This window comes from Cajanus cajan, chromosome 7 (assembly GCF_000230855.2).
Source record: "Cajanus cajan strain Asha chromosome 7, NIPB_CcT2T_4, whole genome shotgun sequence".
NCBI classification, from domain to species: domain Eukaryota; kingdom Viridiplantae; phylum Streptophyta; class Magnoliopsida; order Fabales; family Fabaceae; genus Cajanus; species Cajanus cajan.
In genome coordinates, this window is record NC_138523.1 from 6,575,055 (window position 1) to 6,603,016 (window position 27,962).

The 27,962-nt window shown below is 29.7% G+C and overlaps 2 protein-coding genes across 2 annotated transcripts; one reads left to right on the forward strand and one right to left on the reverse strand.

The window, feature by feature from the left end:
- LOC109813735 (pyruvate kinase 1, cytosolic) lies at nucleotides 1-14,899 on the forward strand. The gene is made up of 16 exons (XM_020377982.3): nucleotides 1-280; nucleotides 1,068-1,164; nucleotides 1,543-1,640; nucleotides 3,891-4,046; nucleotides 6,415-6,492; nucleotides 7,643-7,774; nucleotides 8,553-8,633; nucleotides 9,305-9,376; nucleotides 9,496-9,585; nucleotides 11,708-11,852; nucleotides 12,051-12,139; nucleotides 12,262-12,357; nucleotides 12,495-12,562; nucleotides 12,918-13,017; nucleotides 13,850-13,909; nucleotides 14,387-14,899. The coding sequence occupies exons 1-16, from the start codon at nucleotides 212-214 to the stop codon at nucleotides 14,537-14,539; spliced, it is 1,584 nt and encodes a 527-aa protein (XP_020233571.2). The 5' UTR covers nucleotides 1-211; the 3' UTR covers nucleotides 14,540-14,899.
- A 1,719-nt stretch (nucleotides 14,900-16,618) lies between these two features.
- On the reverse strand, nucleotides 16,619-24,050 carry LOC109813730 (F-box protein At2g32560). Its single transcript, XM_029274437.2, has 7 exons — nucleotides 22,959-24,050; nucleotides 22,803-22,864; nucleotides 21,046-21,218; nucleotides 19,589-19,660; nucleotides 18,447-18,628; nucleotides 18,192-18,264; nucleotides 16,619-16,780 (listed from the first exon to the last, which is right to left on the reverse strand). Exons 1-6 carry the CDS (start codon nucleotides 23,400-23,402, stop codon nucleotides 18,211-18,213), a joined length of 987 nt encoding a protein of 328 aa, XP_029130270.2. The 5' UTR covers nucleotides 23,403-24,050; the 3' UTR covers nucleotides 16,619-16,780; nucleotides 18,192-18,210.
- Between the last annotated feature and the right edge of the window lie 3,912 nt (nucleotides 24,051-27,962).

The following is a 27,962-nucleotide window of genomic DNA, read 5'->3' on the forward strand; positions in this document are numbered from 1 at the left end:
GAAACAGAAGGGTGGGTCCCATATAAAGTAGCACAAGATCTGTTAGCGCAAGTTTCGTGGCTGGTCTCTATCTTTCTTTTCTAATCCATCCATCATATCATTTTGATGCTGTCTCTCTCTCTCTTTCTTGCTTTCCACTCTCGCTCACTCGCTACATAAGATTCCTCTCTCCCTTGTTCTTCTGCCACTTCGAGTTCGGTTCTGACACAAAATGCAGTCCAGTCCGTTGCTTCTCGAGGAACCCATCAGGATGTCTTCCATCCTCGAGCCATCCAAGCCTGTCAGTCTCCAACTCCTCTTTTTCCTTTCCATTTTTGTTATTATTTTTTGATGCTTCAAAAAGAACTAATAATCACTGCTTGTTTTGAAGTTGCTGAGTTTGCGTGCTAGTAAGTAATTTAGCAGATCGGAAACGTTGGTTGTTATACTTCTCAGTTTTTGACTTTAGTATCTGTTTGGTAACGCAATTCTACGCTGTTCAACAATCAGTTTCTAGTTTCAGATTTATTTTGTTTCGAAAATTGTTTCTAAATTAAGTGCTTTGAAAACTACAAAGTGAAGATGCATGAAATTGTTTTCAGGGTTATTGTATACATGCATCTTCATTTTAGAATTTGATTTTAATATTTAGCAGATCGAGAAAGAGTTTAGTATGATTGGAATGGAATTCGAGTTCTGGTCACTGAGTTTTGGAAAATTCACTTTTACACCCTTTTTAGTTGGCAACCTTTTATGGTAAAGTATTTCAATTTGGAAAACAAATTCAGTGTAATGTATTGTACCTCTTCCATTATAGTCGCTGGCACTGGCACTATATATGCCTGGTTGTTTTTTTTTCTTCTTTCATATTTTAATCTTCCTTTGAAATAAAAACAAGAAAAAGAAATCAAATTAGAAGTTGTAATGAAGAGATGGGCAGGTACTAAGGAATATGTTTCGTTGTTTTTACAGATTTGTATATTTTTTTATTTTGTGTGGAACTTGAGAACATGCTAGTTCTATTTTAGAAAATTTTTGCTCCTTTGTCAATTTGGGTTGAGTGAAGTCGTTGTTGACATACTCTGCAGAATTTCTTTCCAGCAATGACTAAGATTGTTGGCACACTTGGGCCGAAGTCACGATCAGTTGATGTGATTTCCCGTTGCCTTGAAGCAGGAATGTCTGGTATTTTGCCTGCAACCTTTGATTCTTTTGTCATCTTTATTTACAATTGACTGTAAATGTTTTTTTTTGGGTCACGTTGACCTCTTGATTTCTAGCTTTGAGTAAAGAATGGTATGTGGTATTTTGTTTTTGTAATTACTGTTGTTAGGAAACTTGAATAGCTCTGTCTAATAGACTCAACTATTTTAGAGTTAGAACTTAGAAGGCTTTGTATTTTCAAACATTTACAATCATGCGATGGGAAAGAAACATCCTCATCTAGTAATATTCGTGTTGCTTCTTCTTAGTTTTCAGCTGCCCTTTTCTGTCTACTGTGACTGTTGACAAGCTTGAGTCTTCCATTGGTCATCTTATTCTTCTTTTCTTACAATGTGCCAGTGGCAAGGTTTGATTTCTCATGGGGTGATCCAGAATACCACCAAGAGACATTGGAAAATTTAAGGGCTGCTATCAAAAGTACCAAGAAACTCTGTGCGGTAAACTTTTCTTACCTTTTATTTGTTTATTTGATATTTTTGTAAACACTCAAGCTCTAATAGGCAGCCCTTCTTCCTGCATATTTATTCTAATGTAGACCGTCTTTATTGGAGGTCTACTAACACGCTTAAACATAAAAGAGGGGACTACAACAACTGAAGTTAATTAATCCAAGCCCAATAAGCTCAAAAGCTAATAAAAAAGTTGTAAAAGATATCCTTCGATCCCCCTAGGAGTAGATCTGTGAATGAAAAGTTAACTAAATTAACAACTTACTGACAATACTAGAACCTAATTTATATGATTTGTTGATGAGAAAGGTTATGATATAATACAAGTGGTCATAAATCTAAACCAAACCAAAGCACTGATGTTTGTTCTTTAAGCTTAAGTTTTCTTGTTGCTTGTGCATCTAGTGTCACATTCTCATTTCATTTGGTGTCTTGTAGTTGTTGAAAATAAGCTAAGAGTGCTGAAGAGAAATAATGCGTCATGTGCATGCACAATCGATTTTGTTCATACTAAGAGTGTGTTAACTACACAAGCTTACTGAAGACTAATTATAGATAGTAGATATTATTAATAGATATGTAATAACAATAATTGCCGATATTCTAACAAGTGCCAAATATGCTAATGAATCTAGTGTAGCATTCTAACATGTACCATTATGATACTTAGTATGTTTGATACACACTGTGGGACAATTCATCTACAAGATGGACTCCACCTGTATGGCACAACTAATTGAGTCACAACACAACTTTATTATGTTATCTATTTGATGGTTGATGCACAACACAAACAGTTTTGTACAGTAAGTTCTTTGATATGATTAAGTAGTAGACAAAACAATATAAATTTTACTACAATACCTTTTGCATTGTGTGATATTTGTTTTAAAATGTAAAATAAGAACAAACAACAGTTTGACATTTTAATATTTACTATTCAACTATGGTTTACACTCTAATCAGATTATTCTTATCTTTTTTATATATAATATAATTTTTAATAACTATATGCATTTCTAAAGAAATATGGATCAATTCCTCTCAATACTTCCAAAAGGCCCAAATTAAATACAAATATTTTAATAGCATCTCCCCATTAGCAACCTGAAGGAACATTTATCAAACCTTTGTCTATTGTTCTTCTGGATGTGCCTCTTGTACTTGAGGAAGGAAAAAGGGTAATGAGTGGCATTCAAGGCAGAATAATTTTGGCATAAAATGAAATTTGCGGAGCAAGAGAAAGAACTGGGAATGACCGGAACAAATTTACACATGTTGTAAGCCCATGCTGGATGAAAATGGTAGTTCATGGCATATTCTTAGATGTCAACAGGGTACTTGTACTTGGCGAAACAGTTAAGAGGTTTGGTGAGCAAGAGAAGACAAAGGGATCATGGGGGAATATGATTACATTTGAAAGAAAAAAAGGGGTTGTTTCTGAGTTTTAAGGAGTGTTGTGCATGGGACAAAAAGTTGTCTCCTACTTTAGTAAGCAACAAAATTTTAAGTTTTTGTTGTGTCCTTTACCTTTTCTTTCGTGCTATCCTTACTCTATTTTTGTAATCAAAATGTGGCACAGTGGTTTTTGTTCTCTGCCACACTTTATATTTTAACAAATCAAATGGACCCTTAGTGATTCAATTTTTTTTTCTTAAACCATAATAGGTCTTCAGGCAAAGCATCAAATTCCCTTAAATTAACAACTTGTATTTGTATTTTGCTGATTAGCTCCTCTAACACATTCCTTAATATTATACTTGAAATAAGGCTATGACTTAATCAGAATGCTTGAGAAGGTCCTCAGCACCTTTATTTATATTGAAAGAAATTCATCAGATTGAATTATATAATCCCTTGTAGGGATGAAAATAAAAAAGGATACAAGTCAGAAATATAATAACAGAAATACAAAACAGAATTACCATGCATTAATACCGCATTTAACTGTTATCAACTTGTATGACATAAAGTTGACTTTTTTCCAATTGAGTCTGAAGCCTTGTAGACATTCATTCTGTTTATTTATAGGTATCTAATGTAAAAGTTTGGAAAAGAAAACTAAGATTTACAGTGATCCTTACTCCTTGCACATTCATGAGATGAGTCATGGTATATCATAAAAATAATTGATATTAATTCATTGGGGTTTATCCTTAAATATGCTTTCCAAATGTGCAAATACTATCTGAAGGTTAATTCATATAAAAGTAAATATGCCTTTTTGTCTAACTCCAGGTCATGCTAGATACTGTGGGTCCAGAACTACAAGTTGTCAACAAAACTGAGCACCCAATTTCCCTTCAGGCTGATACATTGGTTGTCTTAACTCCTGATCAGAACAAAGAAGCTACTTCAAATCTTTTACCTGTAAATTTTAGCGGGCTTTCAAAGGTAAGTAATAGTACACCTTTCCCATTAAACACAACTTTTTTTTTTGGGGGGGGGTTTATTATAATTATGTTGAATAATGGATATTTTTGAAGTTTAGGTAAATATGTGTATAGTAGTCACATGCAAGTTGTCTTTTTGCACATTTGTTTTTCACCTGTTTACTTGTCGTATCTTGGTGTTTCATCCATGTTAATATCATGTGAGGGGCAACATGGTTACTTGGAGAAGCAAGCAGTAGATTGTGGTAACTAGGAGCATTGCTGAATTGAAGCAGGATTTAGGGCTTTGGGTAGTAGTATATATATGAAGGACTTTGTTGCAATAATGCTCAAGTAATTAGGAATTTCTTTGAAAGTCTTTTTGATAATAACCTGCTATTATCATTGCTACAAAGCTAATTCATCATGACAAAAAAAAAAATTTAGAGATTGATCACCTCTTTAGAAAAGAAAAAGTTGATGATGGGGAATTCTCTGTAATTCCTTTTGGCATTGCTGGATTCAATCCATCTTTCCCTTAATCCAGACAAGGATTTATTCTCTTGACTACTTGGACTCATTTTCATGCAAGTCCTATTTTCATTTTTCTTACTTCATCTCAACAATGAATTTTACCTTTTGGACAAGTCTTTTTGGAAATCGATCGCTCCCTCTAAGGTCAAATCCTTTGTATGGACTTCAGTTCTAGGAAGGATTAATATGAATGATTTACTTCAAATATGAAGACCTGTAACAGCTTTATCTCTTGACTGTGTGATGTGCAGATTGAGTTCTGAAACTAATTCTCATTTGTTTATGCATTGCTCAGAAGTTTTTTTTTAAATTTTTTTTATGGATAACCTGTTTAGTATTTTGGCGAAGATTGGGCTTGCCCCAAGGATCTCAAGCTCTCCCTATGTGTTAATATTAGAGGATTTGGCTCCATCAAAGATGTTAAAAGGCTTTAGTGCTGTCTCAATTTGTAGTTGTCTGTGTATTTGGTTGAAAAGACATTCTGTATTCTGTTTTTTTGGATGTCGGTTGCTGCACTAGTTATTTTGGGATTGAGCCATTCAGCTGCCCTTTTTATTTTGTTCTGCTAACGACCTTTTTAATGGCTATCTTTGTTAGACATTTAGATACATTGTTGTGTTGGATGTTGGTTCTTGAGGATTTCTTATCCTCTGTATGTCAATAGTTTTTTTTTTTTTTGGTTAAAATCAGCAATTAATTTTAAAAAAATAAATCCTCACCAAACATGCGATAAGTCCTGCTGGCTGTAGCTTTATTTGTCTATTTTTTAAGCAATTTGTTATATCATACTACTTCTATTTTGGTTATTTAGAGGTTTATTCTCCTTCCCTTTTTAGGCTCCTAGATTAGCGTACAATCTTTCCTATTTATTCTACTACTGTTTAATTGTTTATGGTTTAACTATAAAAAATTTGTAGTTCAGTCCTTAATATTTTCCAAATTTTGTAATTAAGTCCCTGAGGTTAATGGTTTGTTTACACACTGTTAACTTCGACAAGATATTCTTTATTCTCTCTTGACCCTAGGGACCAAATTACATAAGTTGGAATAGATTAAGGACTCAATTACCAATTTTGTAGGACCTGTTTAAAAAAATCTAAAAATGTTCAAGGGCCTGTGGATGTATAATCTGTAAAGAAAACTTAGTAACAGGAAGAGATGCCTTATAATTTGCGTACCCTATAAATCTCCTTCTAGATTAACTGACATTCAAGGATGGACCCAAGGCCAAATCTTGTTGTTTATTATCAAAAGGAAATATAATACAGTTTTCCTCCATTTTAGGCAAAGGCTGCATTTTAATGGTTGATGTTTGATATTTATAATGTTGCATTTTATAATATTTGTAATGATTTTTAAGATATGTTCCGAAATTTGCATATTGATTTAAAAGTATATAAATTGAAGAAGTTATGTGAAATCATTATTCTCCTAAGATATATAGGATAGAAAATTATTCTTATAACTGGTGGGAACTTCTGAACTGATGCCAACTCTTTCTTTTGTCTCTTTCTTTATTCTCAGAGAGGTTGTTTAATGTATGCCTAAAGATCCCAATAAAAGAGAGGCTGCAGAGTAGATTTGAAATTTAGTGAGATAGGCTGTAAGTCTGTAACTAATGATTTATTTTATGTTACTTTAGGTGTCTAGAATAGACATGCTGTGTATAATGTAATGTCCTAATCATAAGTAACCAAGGAATTCTCACACTTGTAGTACTCTAACCTTGTCTATTTAAAATGGTTAGATAAATTATAATGAAAACATGTGGATTTGCAAATTTAGCTTCGTATCTCATATTGTTTGATTGTCTGTACTGTATAGTGTTTGCTAAACAGGAATCTATAATTTTGCAGGCTGTGAAGAAGGGTGATACTATTTTTATTGGTCAATACCTGTTTACAGGAAGTGAAACAACCTCAGTGTGGCTAGAGGTAATTCAGTCTTGGATGGACTAGTTCTATCTTCTATGCTTGTGCAAATAGATCATTTTAATTATTTTGAAATTATAGGGTTTAGATAGGGAAAGTTTGAAGAGAGAAAGGAAATTTCAAATAATATGATGATAGGTTGATATGTTTTCATCATTATAAAAACTTGATATTGGATTGATATGACCTGTTTCTAGATGTGATGTAACATTATATACTAATACTCCTATCTATACTAATAATTAGGTCAAGTACTAGTGTAACTAGTACAAGGCTAAAACCACTAATATGATAAGACTAATAGCCCAAATATTATGACGAAGATAAAGTTTTCAATAAATTCAATTGTAGATCAGGCCCCTGATTGGTTTTGTATTTAACAAATATCAAGGGGAAATTATTATAATATTGTTAAGATTTCATATTTAAAATTTTATTTGTTGTAAAAGGTGAGGCCTACTGGGTAATTGCTATTGTGGCTTCTCTTTCTTGTCTGGTGTGGATTTTGACATTTTTGGATTCTAATAGGTACTGCTGTATCCCTAAATTGGGCTGTACAATTTAGAAAATCAATTATCACTAATACTTGTGAATGAGTTTGTACTATTTATGGAGGATAATATAATCAAAGAAGGTATGAAGCCAAAATTTCTTGACACTCTTTTCCCTCTTAATCTCTGTTGTTTTCTTTGTTCTTGATCACTGAATCCATATTAGTAACTGTAATAAACAGAAAACAGTAAGGTAAGGCCATTCCATTTCAACAAAATACCCACGAGTTGCATAGCTTTTGGTCTGCTAGCCCGATCATGATTTTCCTACCTCTAGAGGGAAAAGTCCTTCCCTTTTTGGCTGGTTGTGAGCAAGGAGGGATTCGACACTGTGGTTCGTAGCCATGTGCTCTAATCCTCTGAGCTTCAGTCCCCACCTTTGCACCTCCATTGGATATCTATTCCCAGAGTAGTGGAGTACCCTTAAAATGGGCAAAAGGTCTGTTTTGCTTCGCATAAGAGTGACCACATGCTTGCTGCTTATTTTCACTTAGCTTTTCTAAGGAATTGTTTTATAAACAATGCAGAAAGTATAATACTGCTTATGCTCATAGTCATAAACTCATTACTGTCACTCAATTAGTTTTGATTTCATAATGCAGGTCAGTGAAGTTAATGGTGATGATGTCACTTGTGTCATTAAAAATTCTGCTACTCTTGCTGGGTCACTGTATACTTTACATGTCTCTCAAATTCGTATTGACCTTCCTACTCTTGCCAGTAAGGATAAGGAGGTAACTACAAGAAATTTGTGTGCATAAAGTAATGAGATGCACATTGTATTGTCAAGTTTCTTTTCTACTTTTGTACATGAGAATGAATGTTTCAATTTTTATTTTAATCTATATTCATGGAGGGATTTTGCAGGTGGAATTGGAATTATATCTCTTTGTTGAAATTATAGCTTGATTTTAGCAATACTTGCTGCTCATTTTTTTTGTCCTAAAAAAGAAATGTCTTTATGTTAATTTGTGAATATGGAAATGGTTTTGCTTAATTGGTATTCCAAAGAATTAGGGTTAGTTTTGTTGAGATTTTGGTTGAATTGATTTTGAAAGAAATAATTTTTGAAGAATTTGACTCTCATAAAAAAAATAAATGTTTTTGGGAATGATATTCTAGAAGTGAGTTTAAAGAATGTATTTTGTCTGGATGGTGAAGACATAAAATAGATTCACCTTTTAGGTCCCACACCCTGAATCAATTATATTCGCCTTGAATTTTTTTAAAATTTTTTTTTACATCTTTCAAAATCAATTCTATATTCCACATATTGATTTTCTTCACCTTGTAAATAGAGCAAATAGCTTGATTTACTGTTGAAACTTGAAATCAATTTTGTATAGGTAAAACAAACATGCTATTAATGTATTTACAACATGATAAATTATTTTGTCAGCTCCAACCACAAGACTATCTTGATTTAAGTTTCTACATTTATGAATGTAGAAATACCTTTTTGTCAGTTTCTTATAGTTGTGTTTATCTTTTTTCATTTACTCACTTAATCAGGTGATAAGCACTTGGGGTGCTCAAAACAATATAGACTTCCTTTCATTATCATACACCAGGCACGCTGAAGATATTCGCCATGTAAGGGATGTTGCTGATAGGTTTTATCTTATTGCTTATGTATTGAGTTTACTCTTTTATATTTTGTGTTTACTACAAATACTTCCCCTCTAGTATGAAAGCATGTGCAGATCTTGTATTAATGTGACATGTTGTAACTAACTCAGTAAATCCAAAATGCTGTCTGGCATCTGACAAATTCTAGTGGTGGTTATGATGCTTTCTTATCAATTGCTATTCCCAGCCTTATCTAGACTCAGAAAGCAGAATGCAATGCTCATTTTAACTTCCAAACATTTGAACTGAAGATTCAACTACACAAAATGTACTCTTCCCCTTTCTCAACATATACAAGGCTAAAAATTAAATGGCCAGAATGAAATTTGACTACTGAATATTATATATAACCAACCATTTTTTTTACAAATTTGGCAGCATAACAACAGTTTAGGTTTTAGTTATTAACTTATGGTTTTTTCTTTTCATAAATACAAGGGTGTTTTGGGTATGTTTTTCAAAAGAACAGGGGCCTGTATAGTAAATACAAAGTAAAGAGGAAGGGGGAGTAATTTACTTCTTTTAACTTCTAAATTTGTTTAGTTGTACAATATTGTTGCTTAATTAAATCTTTTTCTTTATTTTATTTTTCCTCAAAGCGTTGTAAGAAAATGTCAGTATTTTTTATTTGGCAGGCCCGTGAGTTTCTCTCTAAATTTGGTGACCTCAAACAGACTCAGATCTTTGCAAAGATTGAAAATATAGAGGTGAGGAACTTCAAAATCTTTTTGAAGATTATTACAGATATAAGCAGAAATTCAAGATTGTTTGGTGTGCATGCTTTATAGCGATTTTGAAATGAATCTTTTTCTGTAAATTCTTATAGGGATTGACACATTTTGATGAGATATTGCGAGAAGCTGACGGTATCATCCTCTCACGTGGAAATTTGGGCATAGATCTTCCACCTGAGAAGGTTTGCTTTTAATTCTTGACAGAAGAATCCAATTTTGTTATGATTCATTTACAAGGAGATAATAGTTAATATGATATTTTCCCATTTGTTTGTGTGTCCTTTTCAGCATAGCAGTCATTTTTATTATTTTTTTAAAGCGTAATATCAAAGTTGTTGACAACTCCAGAACGGATAACACATCCTAGTTTATACTCATTGAAATTTTATGACCTGGATAGATGATACAATTTTGTAATGACTAATGACACGGTTTTTCTTTCAAGTAGAAGCAAAAACTAGAACATAGAATGCAAGTTTGACAAAATGTGTGCTAGCACTAGATTAGAGGTGAAAATTGTAGATTATATCATACCAAAAGTTACACAGTTTACATATGATGGATCTATCATTCAAAGTGATAGAGAAATAGAGGAAGATTTAAATCACAGAACTCAATTGGGTGAATGAAATGGAAGTATGCTTTGTGTTATTTGTGATAGGTGTTTGTGCCTCCCAAACTAAGAGTAAAAGTTTACTGCATGGCCGTGAGATCAATGATGCTTTATGGTACTGAATTTTGGTGGTAAACTGCTAACAAAAGCTTAACCTAGGTTTTAGAATGTAAGCTTGGACCTAACTCAAGTCTACAAAACCAACTTGTAACGTAAGGACTACCCTAACTTATTATGCTACATTTTAGCCATATCACTAGTCAATGTGGTATCTCCAACAGCCTCTTCTCACACTAAAGACTAAACATCTTGAGCGTGAAGTTTGCAAAAATGGACATTTGTAGGTGGTCCACTAGCAGATGACTGAACAGTTATGTTTCTTATGACTTGGATTATGGTAGTACGTTTCATATTTTCATCTTCTGCTTTTAGTTCTATATTATATGCTTAAAAGAAATCCCCTCATATTTTTGTAAATAAATTAGTAAGTTTTAAATGAATTAGAATTAAAATAGTGTTAGTAACCTAAGTAGCACAGTAGATTGTTACAATTATAGTTTAGAGAACTTTGCAGCAATGTTTTAAAACTAGGACTGATTTTTGACTTGGTCAAGATAATGAGTCATTGGTTAACTGTGTAGGTTACTAATTGAACCTCTAAACCCATATAAATAAATATGTAAAATTTATACAACATATATTGTATATAAATAAAAATTGTCACATATCTCAACTAAATACTATAGCTTGTTGACTGTAAGTGTTTTAAGCATCCACGGAAACCATGTTTTGAAACCCACTGTTGCAAACTTTTAAATTCAAATTGCCAAGCAAGCCAAGTGATTGGACAACTCAGTTGACAGGTAGATGGGCAGTGGGGGCAGTGTGGGTGCAGGAAAAGTTGAATGGACAACTCATTGTAAATTGTGTGGTTTGGGAAGTGTGCATGCAGGAAAAATTTGACACATAAAGAATGTATGATGTTCGAATACAAACTGAGCGTAGTAGCTGGTTTGTAACTGAGTTTCCCTAGTTTAAACTAGTTAAATTCATTTTCAATCTGAATAAAGGACCAAACTGGATATAGGGCGGGTTTTTGGTTAAATCGGTCGGACTGTTTGGTTTTGTCTGATTTTAAAACACTCTTTACAGTATAAGAAAAGAACAGAGTAATTAAGAATAAGTATAGAGAGCATTAAAGAGTGAATCCTAGAAAAACTGAAAACATTATTATTGATAAATAATAATGTGTACAAGAATTTCAGATTCTTTATACTCTGAGAAATACTGAATCAGTTGCATAGCTAGATGTAGCTGAGTTCTACTTCCTAACAGATTCTAACTGAACCTGACAGCTGCACACAACTGTACGTAACTAACTAGAAGTAAACACACCTAGAGAGCTGACTCCAAAAGAGTCACTCGAGTCTAGAAGTATATACACTGACAGATCTAGATTGTCTTTCTGAAAGATGTGATAATTGATAGAACAAAGCAAATTTGTTGATTTCACTTAGTAGGAAAATATCTTTGGTGGTTCTTGTACTATATCAGGCTTTGATACCATTTCATGGATCAGCTAAACTTCAAGGTTAAGCTTAATATCCAAAATGGTTTTATATCTAAGTTCTTTACTCTGTTCAGTACAACACTTCACTCAAATCTTGCATATCTCTGAATGGATTTGGCAGGTGTTTTTATTCCAAAAAGCGGCTATTTATAAATGTAACATGGCTGGAAAACCTGCTGTTGTCACACGTGTTGTGGACACTATGACTGATAACCTAAGACCTACTCGTGCTGAAGCAACTGATGTTGCCAATGCAGTGTTGGACGGTATGTCTTATTTTTCTGATATAGTTCCTTTTTGTTATATTTGGTGAGTCTTGTTTCAATTTTGATGAATTTATGCATTATCTAGAAACTAGCATTGGATGCAAGACATGTGTCTATTTAATTAGGAATACTCTAGTTTTATAGTGTTTATTTATGGTTGTATCATCTCTAATTGTTTTTTCTATTTTGTTGGTTTAGGCAGTGATGCAATTGTTCTCGGGGCAGAGACTTTGCGGGGATTATACCCTGTAGAGACTATTTCCACCGTTGGAAAAATTTGTGCTGAGGTAGGAACTAGAATGTATTCTTTTTTAACCAAACATTAACTAAGGTCCCCCAAACACATGGAGTGTCCGAATGCTTTTTAAGGTGCTAGGAAGACATTCTCTTAACCAGCCGCTCTTTGCAGGCAGAGAAAGTTTATAATCAAGATTTATATTTCAAGAAGGCTGTCAAATTTGTGGGAGAGCCAATGACTCATTTGGAATCAATAGCTTCCTCTGCGGTACTTGTCTTTTTCACTAAATTTTATGTGGTTGTTTCAAATTTTTTCTCACTTCTGTTACACTATGCACATGCTTAAAGAAATTTGTGCTTAGTAAAATACATATTTGGGAATAATTTCGTTGTGTCAACATGCAGGTTCGGGCAGCCATCAAGGTTAAGGCTTCAGTCATTATTTGCTTTACTTCATCTGGAAGGGCTGCAAGGTTTCATTTCTCTTTCTTATCATTCCCCTCTTATAATTTGAAGAGCTTTCTAATGTTTTGAAGCCTGTTTGAATACAAGTTAGAAGTGTTTTTGAGAGTTTCTCTATTAAAAATAAAGAATATTTTTCAGTAGAAGTTTTCAAAAGCACCTTTAAGCTTATATCCAAACAGACTCTTAGGCATCAATGCAAATGTTTTTTGCATTTCTTGTTTATTAATAATTAATATTAAGTTATTATGTTAATACCTTCTCAGTTTATGTTGGGTTGAGTTGACAGTTGCTTGTTATTTTGTTGCACTTCTGATGTCTTGCTAACAAATCATTTGAGTTATCTGTTATTGTGTAAATCTGTAGGCTGATTGCTAAGTACCGACCAACGATGCCTGTGATATCTGTTGTCATTCCTCAACTAAAGACAAATCAACTTCGATGGACTTTCACTGGAGCTTTTGAGGTATTTAATTGACAACTTGTCATGAGTTGTTTCATGGAGTATTCACATAGATGTTAGAATTAAAATGATGCTAGTGAATGGTTGAAATTAGGAGAAATTTAAATGACATCAACTTTGGTATGAATCCTGAAGCTGACCATCTGTTTTGAGTGAGAGTCAGCATGATTAGGTTCCTTGAGTCAACCCAGTATTTTTCACCAGAAAAATTTATTTAAAGCCTGATTGAAATACTTTATATCTTCTCTTCTATATTGGTGCTTGATATTAAAGCCTGATTGAATTACCTTCTCTTAGGCTACTCATTTTTTATTTATTTATATTTTTTTAAAAAGATAGATATGTTAAAATGTCACAATGTGTTTTTTTTTCTTTCCTAACTAAACTGATTCAAAGGAATATGTTTTCAGTTGTATCAGCTTCTTCTACCATTGATAACTTTAGTTTTAGATACAGTAGAATATTGATTAGTTAACTTTGACTTTTGTGTATATATATATATATATATTTTTTTTTTCTCTTTAAGCACTATGGTGAACCTTCCTTTGGTTTATAAACTATTCATACAAGCAATGCTCTGGAAACCTTGTGGGATAATCCTTAAGAGTATAAAAACTTTGCTTGTTTGTATTCATTTCCATGTAAAGAAGCCATTATACAAATGTAATTCAAACTTGATTGGAAAATGGAGAAGAAAAAAAAATGCTATTTTTCTGTGATTTTAAACATTAGTTATTTAAACAAACTGTTTGTTTTCATTATTTTCTTGACTTATTATAACATTTTGCATTTAAACTAAACTGGTTTGCTGTTTCTTTTCATGATTCTATGGCAGGCAAGGCAATCACTTATTGTGAGGGGTCTTTTCCCTATGCTGGCAGATCCCCGACATCCTGTAAGAATGATTTGATGTTAATTAATTTAGTGATGTAAAATGGGGAATGCAAACCGATGGAAGATCTCAAAACCTCGGAAATTCTTATATTGTGCAAATCAATTAAAAGAGATTCTACTATCAAACCTAACTTAAGAAACCACATGCAGAATAGAAAATAAAATACTTGTCCAACTGAAAGTAAGATATTCCGAGGCCCAAAATCTAATTGCCAATTCCAAATTACTACCTAAATCTCAATCATAATTGAAACTTGATATAAACCAATGTCCTGTCTTTTGATTTCCCTCATCACATGCAATTCTAGGATTATTTTGATCTAGGAGTGTCACTCTAGTTTGGATTTGAATAATCCTTCAATCCATGAAATTTTGGGTTAGCCATTACAAAACTGTAAAAGTGAAGTTTATTTGGTATTGCTAGGGTATATTTGTAGTCGTGCACATGTTAACATGTACGCATGTCTTTTGGGTACAGGCTGAGTCTAAAAGTACATCAAATGAATCAATTTTGAAGGTAGCTTTAGATCATGGCAAAACTTTTGGTATAATAAAGCCACATGATCGAGTTGTTGTTTGCCAGAAAGTTGGTGACTCCTCAGTTGTGAAGATCATTGAGCTTGACGATTAGAAGTTGGATCGTTTTCAAGGTTGCATTATAAGATGTCCTTGTTTTAGTATTTTCTGTTGTATGTTGTAATAATGAACCAACTTAAAAGGTATATTAATAATGGGTTTATTACACTGGAAGAAATGCTCTCGGGTAATGGAGATCATCCATTGCCAGCATGCCAACTGATTGTAGAATAAAGCCATTTGACCCTTTTGTCAGTACATAATGCTGGTTCATTTTCAGTGGATAAAACGGAGTATAGATTGTTTCACTGATGTATCTATCTTAATTCCATGTGCTTGATTCTTTCATGGTGTATTAGACAAAGAGCAATGTTTATTTCCAACTTGTCACAATATGATTCACAGGTCTTCTCCATTCAATGTTCCACCACCAAGAATTATTTTGAGTTCTGAAGTCCTGCACTTGATCTTGCTACATTTTTTTTTCTTCATGTCACTAAGTTCTCTTCTTTTTCATTAATAATATCCCTTTTACCCAGAGTTCATAATATTGTTCACTTTGAATTTTAAATCTTCATGAATTTATTTTTTGTTATCACTTAAAAGGCCTTAAATCAATGGGGTATGAACCTTTTTATGAATCCATATTTCTTCTTTTATAAAGATGTGAGACTTTGTATCTTAATATGTTTATTGAGATTTTCTATCAACAACTGCATCGTTAGCTAATTCACCTTAACTAAGATTTTGATGGATGGATATTTCAACTAGTTTATTTCCTGGAACCTCTAATTAGTGACCTTGGTCGTGAATGAACTATCTTGATGCCAAGATAATGTATAAATTTGTTTAGTTCCTTAAATTTCAAATCTCAATTTTGAGGTGATTTATGGTTATAATTTTATTATCAAATTAATAAAAATACACTTGATAAAATTTTATTTGGATAATTTTAAATCACATGTATCTCATCTATAAATATGTATATAATAACTCTTGGAAGTTGAATGTTTTATGAACAAATATTTCGGAGTCGGAAAGTTTTTCTTTTTTTATTTTAGTTGATTCTTATATTCATTTCATTCAATCAATTTTACTTCATCCAACATATTTATTTGATGTGAAATCAAAGGACTAACATTTATAGAATTGTTAATCAACTTTTTTTTTTGTTGACAATGAATAATTCAAGATTTGTGTCCAATGTAGATGCCAACCTAAGTCCATGAAACCCTAATTAGTCACATCCTATAAGGAGCAAGAATTAAATAAGATATGTTCATGCCAGTAAGATTCTAATCCCTAGGCATCCATGACCTACATCAACCTAAGTTAGTGTAGTCCTAACATAGTTGATAAGAAGCAATAAACAAATAAGATTTATGCAAGTTGCGCATCGACTTTTGAGTTAGTAACCAAATAAGACTTATGTGTCAATTATCATGATTATGAGGGCTTCAAGAACAATGTCCAAGATACACATTGACTTTAGTCACCATGAACCTATCTTATAGAGCATGAAATTGAACATAATCGAAAGCAAAAGATGTTGCTTGATTTAATTATTATTTTGATTCTTATACTTTAAAATTTACCTTTTAATCTCATTTTAGTTTTCATATATAATATTTTTTAACATAATTATATTGTGAAGGTCACAGTTTGTTAATTACATATTGATTTTTTGGATTGGACTATCTTTATGTATTTAAATCCTAAACAGCAACACCAATTATTAAGATTTAAATACATAAAGAGAGTCTAATTCAATAAATGAGTTCATTAAATAAAAGAGTCTTACCACATTCAAATTTATATTCTACACTCTTAACATTATTAACATTATTCATCAAAGTTACTTTGGTTTATCAATTTAATTAGTAAGTCTTATTGTTGGTTGACATAAAGAACCAATGCTGATAAATGAAACCATCTTTTGAGAAATTCAAGACGATGACGCAACATATTAAATATGTAAGAGAGAAAAAATCAGGAGGAATCAAAATCCCAAATTCCTGTCCATGCTACTGAGCATTACTCATTACTCGTACACATAAATGTAAGTGAAGAATTTTTTATACGAGAAAATAAAATAACACATTTTAGAAAAACAGTCAAGTAAAAATATGAAGTATGAATGCACAAATATCCGTGAAACAGTTACTTAAAATGTTCCCTTTTTTGGGTGAAATTTATATTACAGCATCAACGTTTCTTTAATAACAGTTAGCTTCAACAGCTTGGTTTTGCAAAGCCAATTGCAACTAATTTCCTTCACAAATAAAGCAGTTGAACCCTGGGATAAAATCTAGTCCAGTTAGAAACCACAAAAAGGATAATGTGAATCAGTGTTCAATAAAGATTGTTACAAGTTCTCTGCATAAGGAGATATTGCAATGTAATTCAGCCAGAACGCCACAAAGTTTTGCAAACTATGTATTACGTATAATTCTAACTAATGAAAAGAGAGACTGTACAAAATCACAAACCAAACAAAAGGGATAAAAGTTATACTACCACCACACTTAATTATAAGCAAAAATAATTAACTTCATTAAATTAGTTAACATCATTTAATTTTGATAATCTTAATTAAAATATATTTATTTTCTTATACAACATTTTATTAGAACTTGACATCTATCCTTATATATAAAACATGAATGACCATCTTGCCTGAGACTATTTTTAAAAGTTTTTCTTCAACGAAAGAATCTTTAAGAATTTTCTTATCATCATATCTAATTCGATTTTTATTTATCATAATTATTTGTTAATTAGATTTTAATATTTTTAAAATAAATTATCAAAAAGTAAAAATAATCTCGTGTTATAATATAAATTATTTATCATAAATCTAAAATCTAATTTATATATTTAAAAATATCTATTTATTTAAATTTTAAATATAATTTATATTAAATTTTAATTATATATAATAAAACATTAAACTTGTGCACACATGTTAAAATTCTAGTTAAGAATAAAAGAGTCATTGAAAATATAATCTCAATAAAGTGAAAGGTAATTTGAAGATAATGATATTAAACAGAGTAAAATTAATTAAAAAAATTATATCTAATTTTATTATTATTCATTAATCTTGTTTTTTTTTTTTACTTTAATATGTTTTTAGTCTCTAAAAAATGAACATGTTTTGATTTTGATCTCTATAATTTTTTTTCTTTATTTTTCATCATTCTAAAATTTAGAAATTATTTTTAGTTTCTATTATTGTATAATCATTATTAACTACTTATTTATTCATTAAAAGGTTAAGTAATTATCTCTGGTACTACCTACAACTATCACTAATACTATATTAGTGTGCGACATCTCTAAAAAGTTTTATAGACTTTTAAAATAAATATTATTTATACATTTTAAAATCATCGTTAGAGAACAAGAATAATAATTTTACAAGGACCAAAATCAAAATTATTTATTTTACAAGGACTAAAAATATTTTATAAAAACTAAAAACAATGTTTAAAAATTTTAGAAAGATGAAAAGAAGCAAAAATTTTACAAGAACCAAAATCAAAACTTACTCATTTTACATAGATTAAAAATATATTTCAGTTTATATATATATATATATATATATTTAAGTCAGGAGGAAATTAAAGAGCTTTTAATCTTTATTACTCAAATGAAATGTAGAGTTTTCAATTTCATTGAACAATTCATAACACACTGATATGTACCTGAGATTGGCTTCAAAATCTAGAAGAATTGGACTGGTGCTGCTACTGGAGGCATATATAACACAGGCGAAATCTGTTGTTAAGATACAAAAAGCTAAACTGTTAATTTAAAGGTGATACTTCTATTACTACTAATAAGTTTATTTACATATATAATTACGTGAAAAATCATGTTGAAGATGATAATTATTTATTGATGGATGATATAAAACTTTTTACACTTAAGCTTATTAAAAATAAAAGAAATGTATGTACCTGAACTTGACGTGAGAAGAGGTTCTTCCATGTTTCAATCTCATCTTCATTATGAAGCTTTCTAATTCCTCCATAGAATCCGCCAGTTCGTTCAGCTTGTTCCTCGTACTTCTTCCTAGACAACCTTATTCGTCTCATGCCTGATGTTTCAGGGTATTGCCTGAACTCCACGATCAACGTTTCTATCTCAAAAAGAAACTAGGTGCAATTTAGATAGGTACCCATTGCCTCAAATTTCATGAAACTAAATTTTTATTTTTTTATTTTTTATTCCAAAGTAAATCTGTATTTAAAAACAGCACATCCATAGATATTAACATATGCAATTTCACTTGCTTCTAGTCCAATCTATGAATTAAGAAAAAGGCTAAATTTTACTAAACTCGTTAGAAGCAAAAAAATTGTTTATCTTAGGATAACATTTTTCTCTCTCAGCCATTTACATTAATTTTGTTGATTGGTTAAAATTTATTCCAACACACTTTGCCGTATGTCAATGGGACAACATAGCATTACTATTTTTTTATAGGTATAAACTACATATATTTTTTAATTAAGACAACTTACGTAAAATCAAGTAAAATCATTATAGATAGTAAAGTTTTAACAAGTAAAATCTTTATAAATAATTTTAACTTTGATTATTTAATGTTGTTGCTAAACTTGAAATCAAAATTATCAAGTGAGTTAATCCACATGTTTTTATTTTTTTTTATAAAGATAAAAATTATTATAAAAACAATCACAATGAAAATTAAATTTAGATTTTTTACTTTTAATTATTAACTCTTCCTCATTTAAGCATTAGACTAATTTTAAATGATTAGTTGATCCACATGTTTGATAATAAACAACGTTACTTTTAATATGAGAAAATTGGATCCCAATTTTTTTATAGATATATTTGTCATATGTGTCAATCATATATTATACATCTTTTTTCTCTTCCTAAAATTTTTTCAAGCGTCTACTGATATGCTGAAACTAAAAACAACAAAGTGATTGTCGTGACTGTCTTCAACAAGTCGATTACTAACATATTAATATTTTCTTTTCCATCCTCTTTATTACTTTCAAGAAAAATTCACCCCGAAAACCAGAGTGTTTCAGGGTTCAAGGAATAAAAAAAAGAAAATTCTCACCGCTGCAATGACACTGACAATAAATTCCTTTCTGACACGCGTCCAAGTGACCAATAACAGCATACCACCAATCTGAAATACATTCACGTTATAATTGTATGCTATGAAGTTAAAAATAATGAATCTTGTCGCAACTTACATGGGTAATAGATTTTATTTGGCTAAAAAAAACATTTTGTTTCGTCATATTATTATTATTATTATTATTATTATTATTATTCATTTTAAGTTCATTCACTTAAGTTTAAAAGGATTTATTTTAGTCTTTAAAGTACCTATCAAGACTAAAATAGTCATTCGGTTAATTTACCACAATAACTAGGTCATATTTGATAAACTATAAGAGATTGTTAGTGTCACACTTCCGATCCAAATTTTTGTGATTAGGCCCAAGAGAAAGTTATCTAGCTCAGTTTGATTGAAAGATTATGTGTAATTTGTGTTTTGGGGCTTTATTATGACTTGTCTTAGGATTTGCTGTTTTCCATAAGGTTCTATGTTGTCATCTTGGTATGAGGTCCAAATAACTTGTTTAAATTATGAGATTTCTGTTTCAATGAATATGATGATAATTCCAAAACGTAAATTTTTCTTAGCATTTTCTTTTGTAGGGTAAGCTGGTTCTGCAACCATCTATGAGAGATGCTGCATTATATGAAGTTTAATTTGTCACTTCACTACAAGAAATTGACATTGACCAATTTAGTCTAATAAAATTATTTTAAGAGATAGATTAAAGTGAACCTTTTCAAATTTATTAGAAGATCAAACTAAGAAAAAAAAATCAAAATATATGCATTTTTCTCTTCTACTAAAATAATTAAGGCAAATCCATTCTATTAATGTCAAATATTATATATTAATATAATATATAAATTATGTTGCACGAAACATTGCCAAACAACATTTAACATCTTACCACAATGCATTTTAGCTTAATTATCATTATACATTTTAAAGATATATAATTTTTTTTTTTTTTTATATTCATTTCACTCACATCTTACAGCAACTCTATTTTAATTTTCATTAAGAGTATAAGGTGAGAGTAAGAGACAAAAAAAATGCCTCTCGCCCATCTAGAATTATTTTTAATTGTTATGTATTTTAATAATTGATGAAATTTAATCATTATTTAGTGTATCATAATCATTTATTTATTTATTTTAATAATATAGCTTAATGGTCAAAAATAAACTCTACATAAAAGTCTAGTCCATGAAAAATGATTTTATTTAATTTTAGTCTTTGTGAGACATTTTTCTTTAATTTTTATCTTTTTAAAATAAAAAGTATTTTATTTTTTTTAGTTTTTGACATTTACATAACATTTAATTTAAACATGTATATATATATTTTAAAGTGTCACATGAGATAATATATAAACAATTATGTTTTTATGTTAGTAAAGACAAATAACAATTAGAGTGTTAGACATATCCAAATGTACAACTTACCATAAGGACATTGTGTATTTCCTCTCCACTGAACCTCAATATGATCCTCAGGTTTCAAGTCGTCTAAACAGTCAGAAATGTGCATAGCATAAGGAGGTGAATCAAGTGTGGGAATCCTCACCATATCCCACTCAATATTCTTCCCTAGACATCGCCAACCTCCACTTTGATACCTAACATTAATCATCCACTTAATCACAAAAGTGGCATCTACTCAATAAAACTCAACAAACCAATAAGTCATTAACTTTACTTTCTCTGTCAAAAAGAAAAAAAAAACTTTACCTTCAACGTAACTTGAGAAAGGTGAAAGCATAAGCATAGTGTAGGGAAATGAACTGTTTTGCTAAAGGAAAAAGGTCATTAACCATCCAAATTTAGATTTTTTTTTGCTCTCGAAATTTTAGATATAAATTGTGGTTGGATAAAATATATAACCACTTATAGAAAAAGAAAATAATAAAATAATATAAAATTTTAAATTATTGAGTTAAAATTAATTTATGATTTAAAAAAAATTAATTTATGTACTCTAATCTTTTTTTTAAAGATTCATTCATTTATTTTATTTTGACTAATTGCACTTTTGATCCTCTATTTTCATCAATTTATAATTTTGGTCTCTCTATTTTAAAATAGAGATATTTAGTTCCTCTAATTTAAAAAAATATAGAATTTTGACCATCTTGTCAATTTGACATCTACTAATCATTAAACTTTAATATTTAACTTATACTTAAGTGATATGAGTTTAATAACAAAATATTTAAAAATAAAAAAACATAAATAAGATTTTTATTAATAAAATAAATACTAATTAATCACCTATAAATAGATATCAATGAGAATTTTTTATATTATTTTTTTAATTTTTATTTATATATGTCATGTCACTAAATATCATGTTAATTAATATCATGTTAGTTAAGTGATGACAAATCACATCACAAAATAATATTAAAATTTAATGATAAATAAATATTAAATTAATATTAGGACTAAAATTTTGTATTTATAAAAATAGATGGACTAAGTGTTTCTATTTTAAAATAAAGGTATCAAAATTGGAGGTTGACAAAAATAGAGAGATCAAAAGTAAAATTTAGTCTTTTATTTTTTTAAGTTGATTTTAACGTGTGAAAAAAATTTCATTGATTTAAAATATTTATTTTTTTCACTTATAAATATTTATTAAGAAGTATATCAAAACAAAATCGTTAGATGTGACATTTGTTTCTCACTTAAATCTTATTTAAACTATTCATTTTGATTGTATATATGGTCAATATTAGTTACTCTCACTTTCACCTAATATACACTTCATAAAGTAAATTATATAGAAAATTCTATAAAAGCTTCATATATATATATATATATATATATAATATTCAGTAATATTCAGTTACATATTTCAAAGATATTCCACATTTATTTATGACATGTTTATGATAAATATGAAGAAAAATTAATTTACATGCACCGTCAATATAAATCTGTTTTGCACATGTATATTTAATAACAATTCATCCTCTTACTAAACCATATTAATTAATGAAAAAATGATATGATAAAATAATAAAACTTTATCAAATGTTTATATAAAAAATAATTGCACTCACATATATATTAAATTCAAAGAAAACTTCCACTTTGATCCACTTACAATATGTAACAAATAAATATGTGTGTGAGTGTGCATAGCAAACCAAAATTTACACCCATAATACATATAATAAATAAACTTTTTGCACATATACCTTGCTTGAAAAGTATCAGATTGAGAGTCATAGCTAACCAACGCATTGTGAACCATTAGCCCCTGCAAAGAAAAAATTTATTGATTACAATAAAAAGATACATGATATTAATAAAATGACTCACTAACAAATTAAAAAGCCAGTTGCAAGTTTTACCTTGTAGACCTGAGCAGGAAACCAGAAGATGCCACTGTCTAGAGAGAAATACAAAGACATGAAGAAGTTGTTTGACCGTTGACCATTGAGGACCTTGTGATCTTCCAAATATGAACGAAGATGTAGATTTGGCCAAACACCATTAAAAGAACCCAGTGACCCAATTTGATTATTGGTTCGTTGATTCAACAAATTTCCTTGTTTGGCAATTGTTATATGCCATTCCCACTCCTTATAAACAGCTTCACCAATCACTCTACCCCATTTCTCTTTTATATGGTTTTTCCAAAAGTCATCACTTTGACACCTACCCTTTAAAGAGACACACACCTTTGACATTTTACAAAGATCTATTGGAGAAAGGAGCTTCAGAATGAAATCCAAGGTCGATTCAGGCAAATCCAAGAGACACATAGGTCTCTTTTTTTTAATATTGTTCTCCATATATGGCTAAGGTTGTTATTAGGCTAAGATTTTCTTTTGGACAAAGAGAAGATAATTGAGGTATGCAGAGAGGAACCAACTTTGATATGATATGAAGAGTTGAACTGTGTATATAACCAAAGATATGGTCATCACTATTTATTTGTTTTTCATATACTAAGCCGGCCATGCCTCACTGTTTAGCTAGTGAGACACAACAAAGATTTTGACCATAGTGGGGTCATTTTGAAAGTTTTTTACGTAAATGGGGTTCTTTTGAAAGTATTTACGCCTTTGGGGCTGTTTATAACGGTGTCGCTATGGGCCATAGCGACACTAGTGACACGTGGCATTTTTTAAACTCCACGAAAGCCATGAAAGCCATATTGATAGTGTCGCTACAGCCTATAGCGCCACAAAATAGTTTCACTAAAGTCGCTATAGCCTATAGCGACACCGTTATAATGTGATAAAAAATAATTTATTTAATAATTAAAAAAAAAACAAAAATACAGTGGCGCTATGGCCTATAGCGACACTGTGTCGCTATAGGCCACAGCGCCACCTATTTTAAAAATTTAAAAACGTAAATAAAAAAATAAATATATAAAAAATAAAGAAAAATTAGAAATAGCTAAATATATAAATACATATTTTTATGATATTCGTAAATAAATTAAAATATAATTAAAAATAATTTATTTAATAATTTAAAAAAAAACAAAAATATAGTGGGCTGTGGCGCTGTAGGCCACAGCGCCACTTTTAATTTGAAATTTGATCATTTATTTTGATTTATCTTCTTATACAAGACTAAGAGTTTGCTTGGCTTTCATCTTCCACGCAGGGGTTCATTTTGCTAGCATTTCCTGTATACTTTACCTGGTATCTAAAGAAAAACGTCGGTAGCAGAGTCAGATATAGGCCCCATCCACATCAGTATCAATCAATATAATTTTAGAATTCATAGAAAATTTGCAACTTCATATCATATTCAGGACTCAGGATTACATATTGTGTGGCGCTGTGGCCCATATCGACACCATGTCGCTATGGCCCATAGCGCCTCTCTTAAAAAAATACATATAATTTAATTTAAAATTATATTTTTATAAAGCTTAATTTTCTTTTTATAAATATATAATAAATACTTCAGTTTATTATTTTTATTTTACGTTTCTATTATTTTTGTTTTTTTATTTTTTTATTTACAGAGTGTCGCTATGGGGTATAGCGACACTTATGTGGCTCATTCCAGCCAACCAAGACCAAAAAAAAAAAATGCCACGTGTCACCGGTGTCGCTATGGCCCATAGCGACACCGTTATAAATAGCCCCAAAGGCGTAAATAGTTTTAAAACAACCCCACTTACGTAATAAACTTTTAAAATAACCCCAGTTTCGTCAAAAAGCCCAACAAAGAGTCGATAAGTTCAAGGTCCAATATTTGGAATAGTCATTGTATTTGTTCATGTTTAAAATAATTATAAAATAATTGGAAGATAATTGTGTTTCTTTGTCGTATTGAATGAGAGGTTTAATTTTTAACTGTGTTTACCAAATTAAAAACTTCATTGAAAGTGACAGAAAATCTACTGTGGTGTTTATAAAATAAAAAAAATTAATCTTTTATTGTCCATATGAAAATTGAAGTCATAAATTTTGAACTCATTTTGTCGAATACCTATTAAACGTTTTTTTTTTATAATTTATATATATACACATATTTTTATCATATAAACTATTACATCTAAATATTTTTTTCCTGGCATTTTGTTTTTAGTGTTCAAAAATCATATGTTTTTTAGAAATAATTCCAAATTACTTATATTGTAGGATGCCGTGCCGGTTTGGTTAAACTGCCGTTTGTTTAATTATTGATTATTTTTAATGGATAGCACTTTTTTTTATAGAGTAACAAGATATGGTCCCTTGAAAGTTGAAACTGAAAGGCTGCATTTTTTTTTTCTCACTAAGTTATATTAAAATTTTTAAGATTTTAAAACTTTTCACTTTTTTGACCATCTATTTATTTTTAAAATTTAATTTAATCTCACTATCTTTAAATAATTTAAATTAGTCTTCTAATTTTGAAAAAAAACATTCCATGTTATCATTCCATCAAAATTAGCATTATTGACGTTAATGAAATTAAACAAGCGGATAAAATTAAACATTGTTTGAAAATTAAATGACCAAATTAATTCATTTAAAAATAATGAGACTAAATTGAACATCTCATATTTCAAAAATAAAGGGACTAAATTGAAAAAAATTTATCTAATTTTTTTTGTCTAGATACATTTATATTTTATTTTACGTATCTAATAATATCTTTTATTAGATAACTTCTTCATTTTGTGATCATTGTTTTTCTAATTTCAAATACTCAATTTGTTGTTATTCATGATCTTGTTAAGGTAAGTAAAAAAAAAATCCAAATTCATCTAGACAAAAAATTGTAAGATAAATTATTATTCAATTTGATCCTACTATTTTTTAAAATATTCAATTTGGTTTTACTATTTTTAAAATGTTTAATTTATTTGGTCATCTAATTTGCAAAAAAAGTTCAATGTTGTCTTTTTTATCTATAATTTAATTAACGTCGTTAATGTTAATTTAAATGTTAGACAACATTGATTCTTTTTAAATTACATGGCCAAATTAAAAATAGTGAGACTAAACTGAATCCTAAAAATAAATAAGGGAACTACAAATATAATTTAACCTCTTTTTTTTTTAAGTAAAAATAATAAATAGGAGATAACACGCATCATAATTATCGGACAAGGAGTCAATGACATGCCATACCCAATTTGATCCAAAATTTTATTTACTAAATTAAAAGTTAGCAAAGGCCCACTAAAAGAATTTCATCTCTAACGCCAAAAAACCTGTTTAAGTAGTTATTTTCACTAAAGTAGAATTCTATAATCTCATAAAATCACAAACTTGCTCCCAAAATTTAACGCGGCTGCATACACAAGACAGGATTCGAACCCCTGACCTTGCTTAAGCGTGGATCAACCCCTACCACTGAACCACACACTTGGGGTTATAGGTTTGCTGTGGTTAAGCATGCATATCAAATAATTTAAATTTTTTTGGATTTTTTTTTTTTTTTTTTTTTGACGCTTCATATATTAGAGGAATAAATCCCCCAAAGAACAAGTTAGCAGAAGTAGATGCTTTCATTAGTGAACGTGAATCAATTTTAACATTAGTTATAAACTTAATTAAGCAACCAAATAGGCATTTTTTATTATAGAGAAGTATATTTTTAAAAAGAGAGCTTATTTTATTTTTATTCATCAACTCTGTAGATCATTAGATTGAATTTGCGTGTTATTTTTATTCGATCTAATTAAATTTAATTGGATCGGTATAACAAAAATGAAAGAGGAAAGAAATGGAATGAAATAAGTGAGTGGAAGTTTTGAGGAATAAATTACTCTTAATAAAATAAAAATCAAAAAGTGATTGAAGGTTTTGATATCCCTTTATAATATGTTATTTTTATTCATTAACTCTATTGATCGGTTTGAATAGGATTTGTTCTATTTTTTATTTGACCCAATTAAATTTAATTGGATCCATACAACGAAAAATGATCTGATTGCCACTAATTTATTCCTTAATCTAAAGATTTTGTACCAATATATAATAGTCGGTAAAAAATATCATTTTATAATGACAATTATTGTTAATTGTTGGTACTGGTTTTAGTATTTCTCGCTCATCTCTTGAATATATTGTTGTTTTATAAATTACAAGTATTGTCGAAGTACTTGGTGTCTTTATGTATTTTATCTAAATAAAAAATAAAAATCAATATTTATATATTAAATATGAACTTTTATCATTTTTAGGATTTTTTTTTTCAATGAGAGGATTTATAATTTTTTTTTAAATTTTTTTTATTTAATTTAATTTTTATTTATCATAATTATTCATAAAATTAAATATCAATATTTTAAAATAAATATCAATAAAAAAATATTTTTTTTTGTTATAATAAAAATTATTTATCATAAATCTAAAATATAATTTATATGTTTAAAAATATTTATGTATACTAATTTTAGATATAGTTTATATATTCAAATGTAGTATTTATTTACATATATGATTTATTATAAATTTTAATTACATATAATACACATGCCTTTACATTAGATATGCTAAAATATTAGTAAAAGTGAAATATTTGCGAAAACAATTTCCTTTTTCTAATATTTTGTGTAAATTATTGGTGGCGACTCCTTTGAACCATTTTCAAAATTATTGGTCAGAGGATTAGTCCGATCTTCGGACAATCCGAAGTTGATGAGATTTTTCAAATAGATGTCCAAACCATTTGTTAGCTGTGAGGCCGTGTCGGAATTTATCTTTCGGATTCCAACAAATGGCGACTTCACTGAGGAAGCTAAAAGAGTTTTAGACCCATTTAGTAACAAATCTAGCAAAATAAGGTGTAATTGAATTTTTACCCCTTTATATTGTTTGTTTATTACATGAAGGCCCATATGCTTTCAATCTAGTGATATCATTGTCAAGAGCGACATAATGGCCCAATAT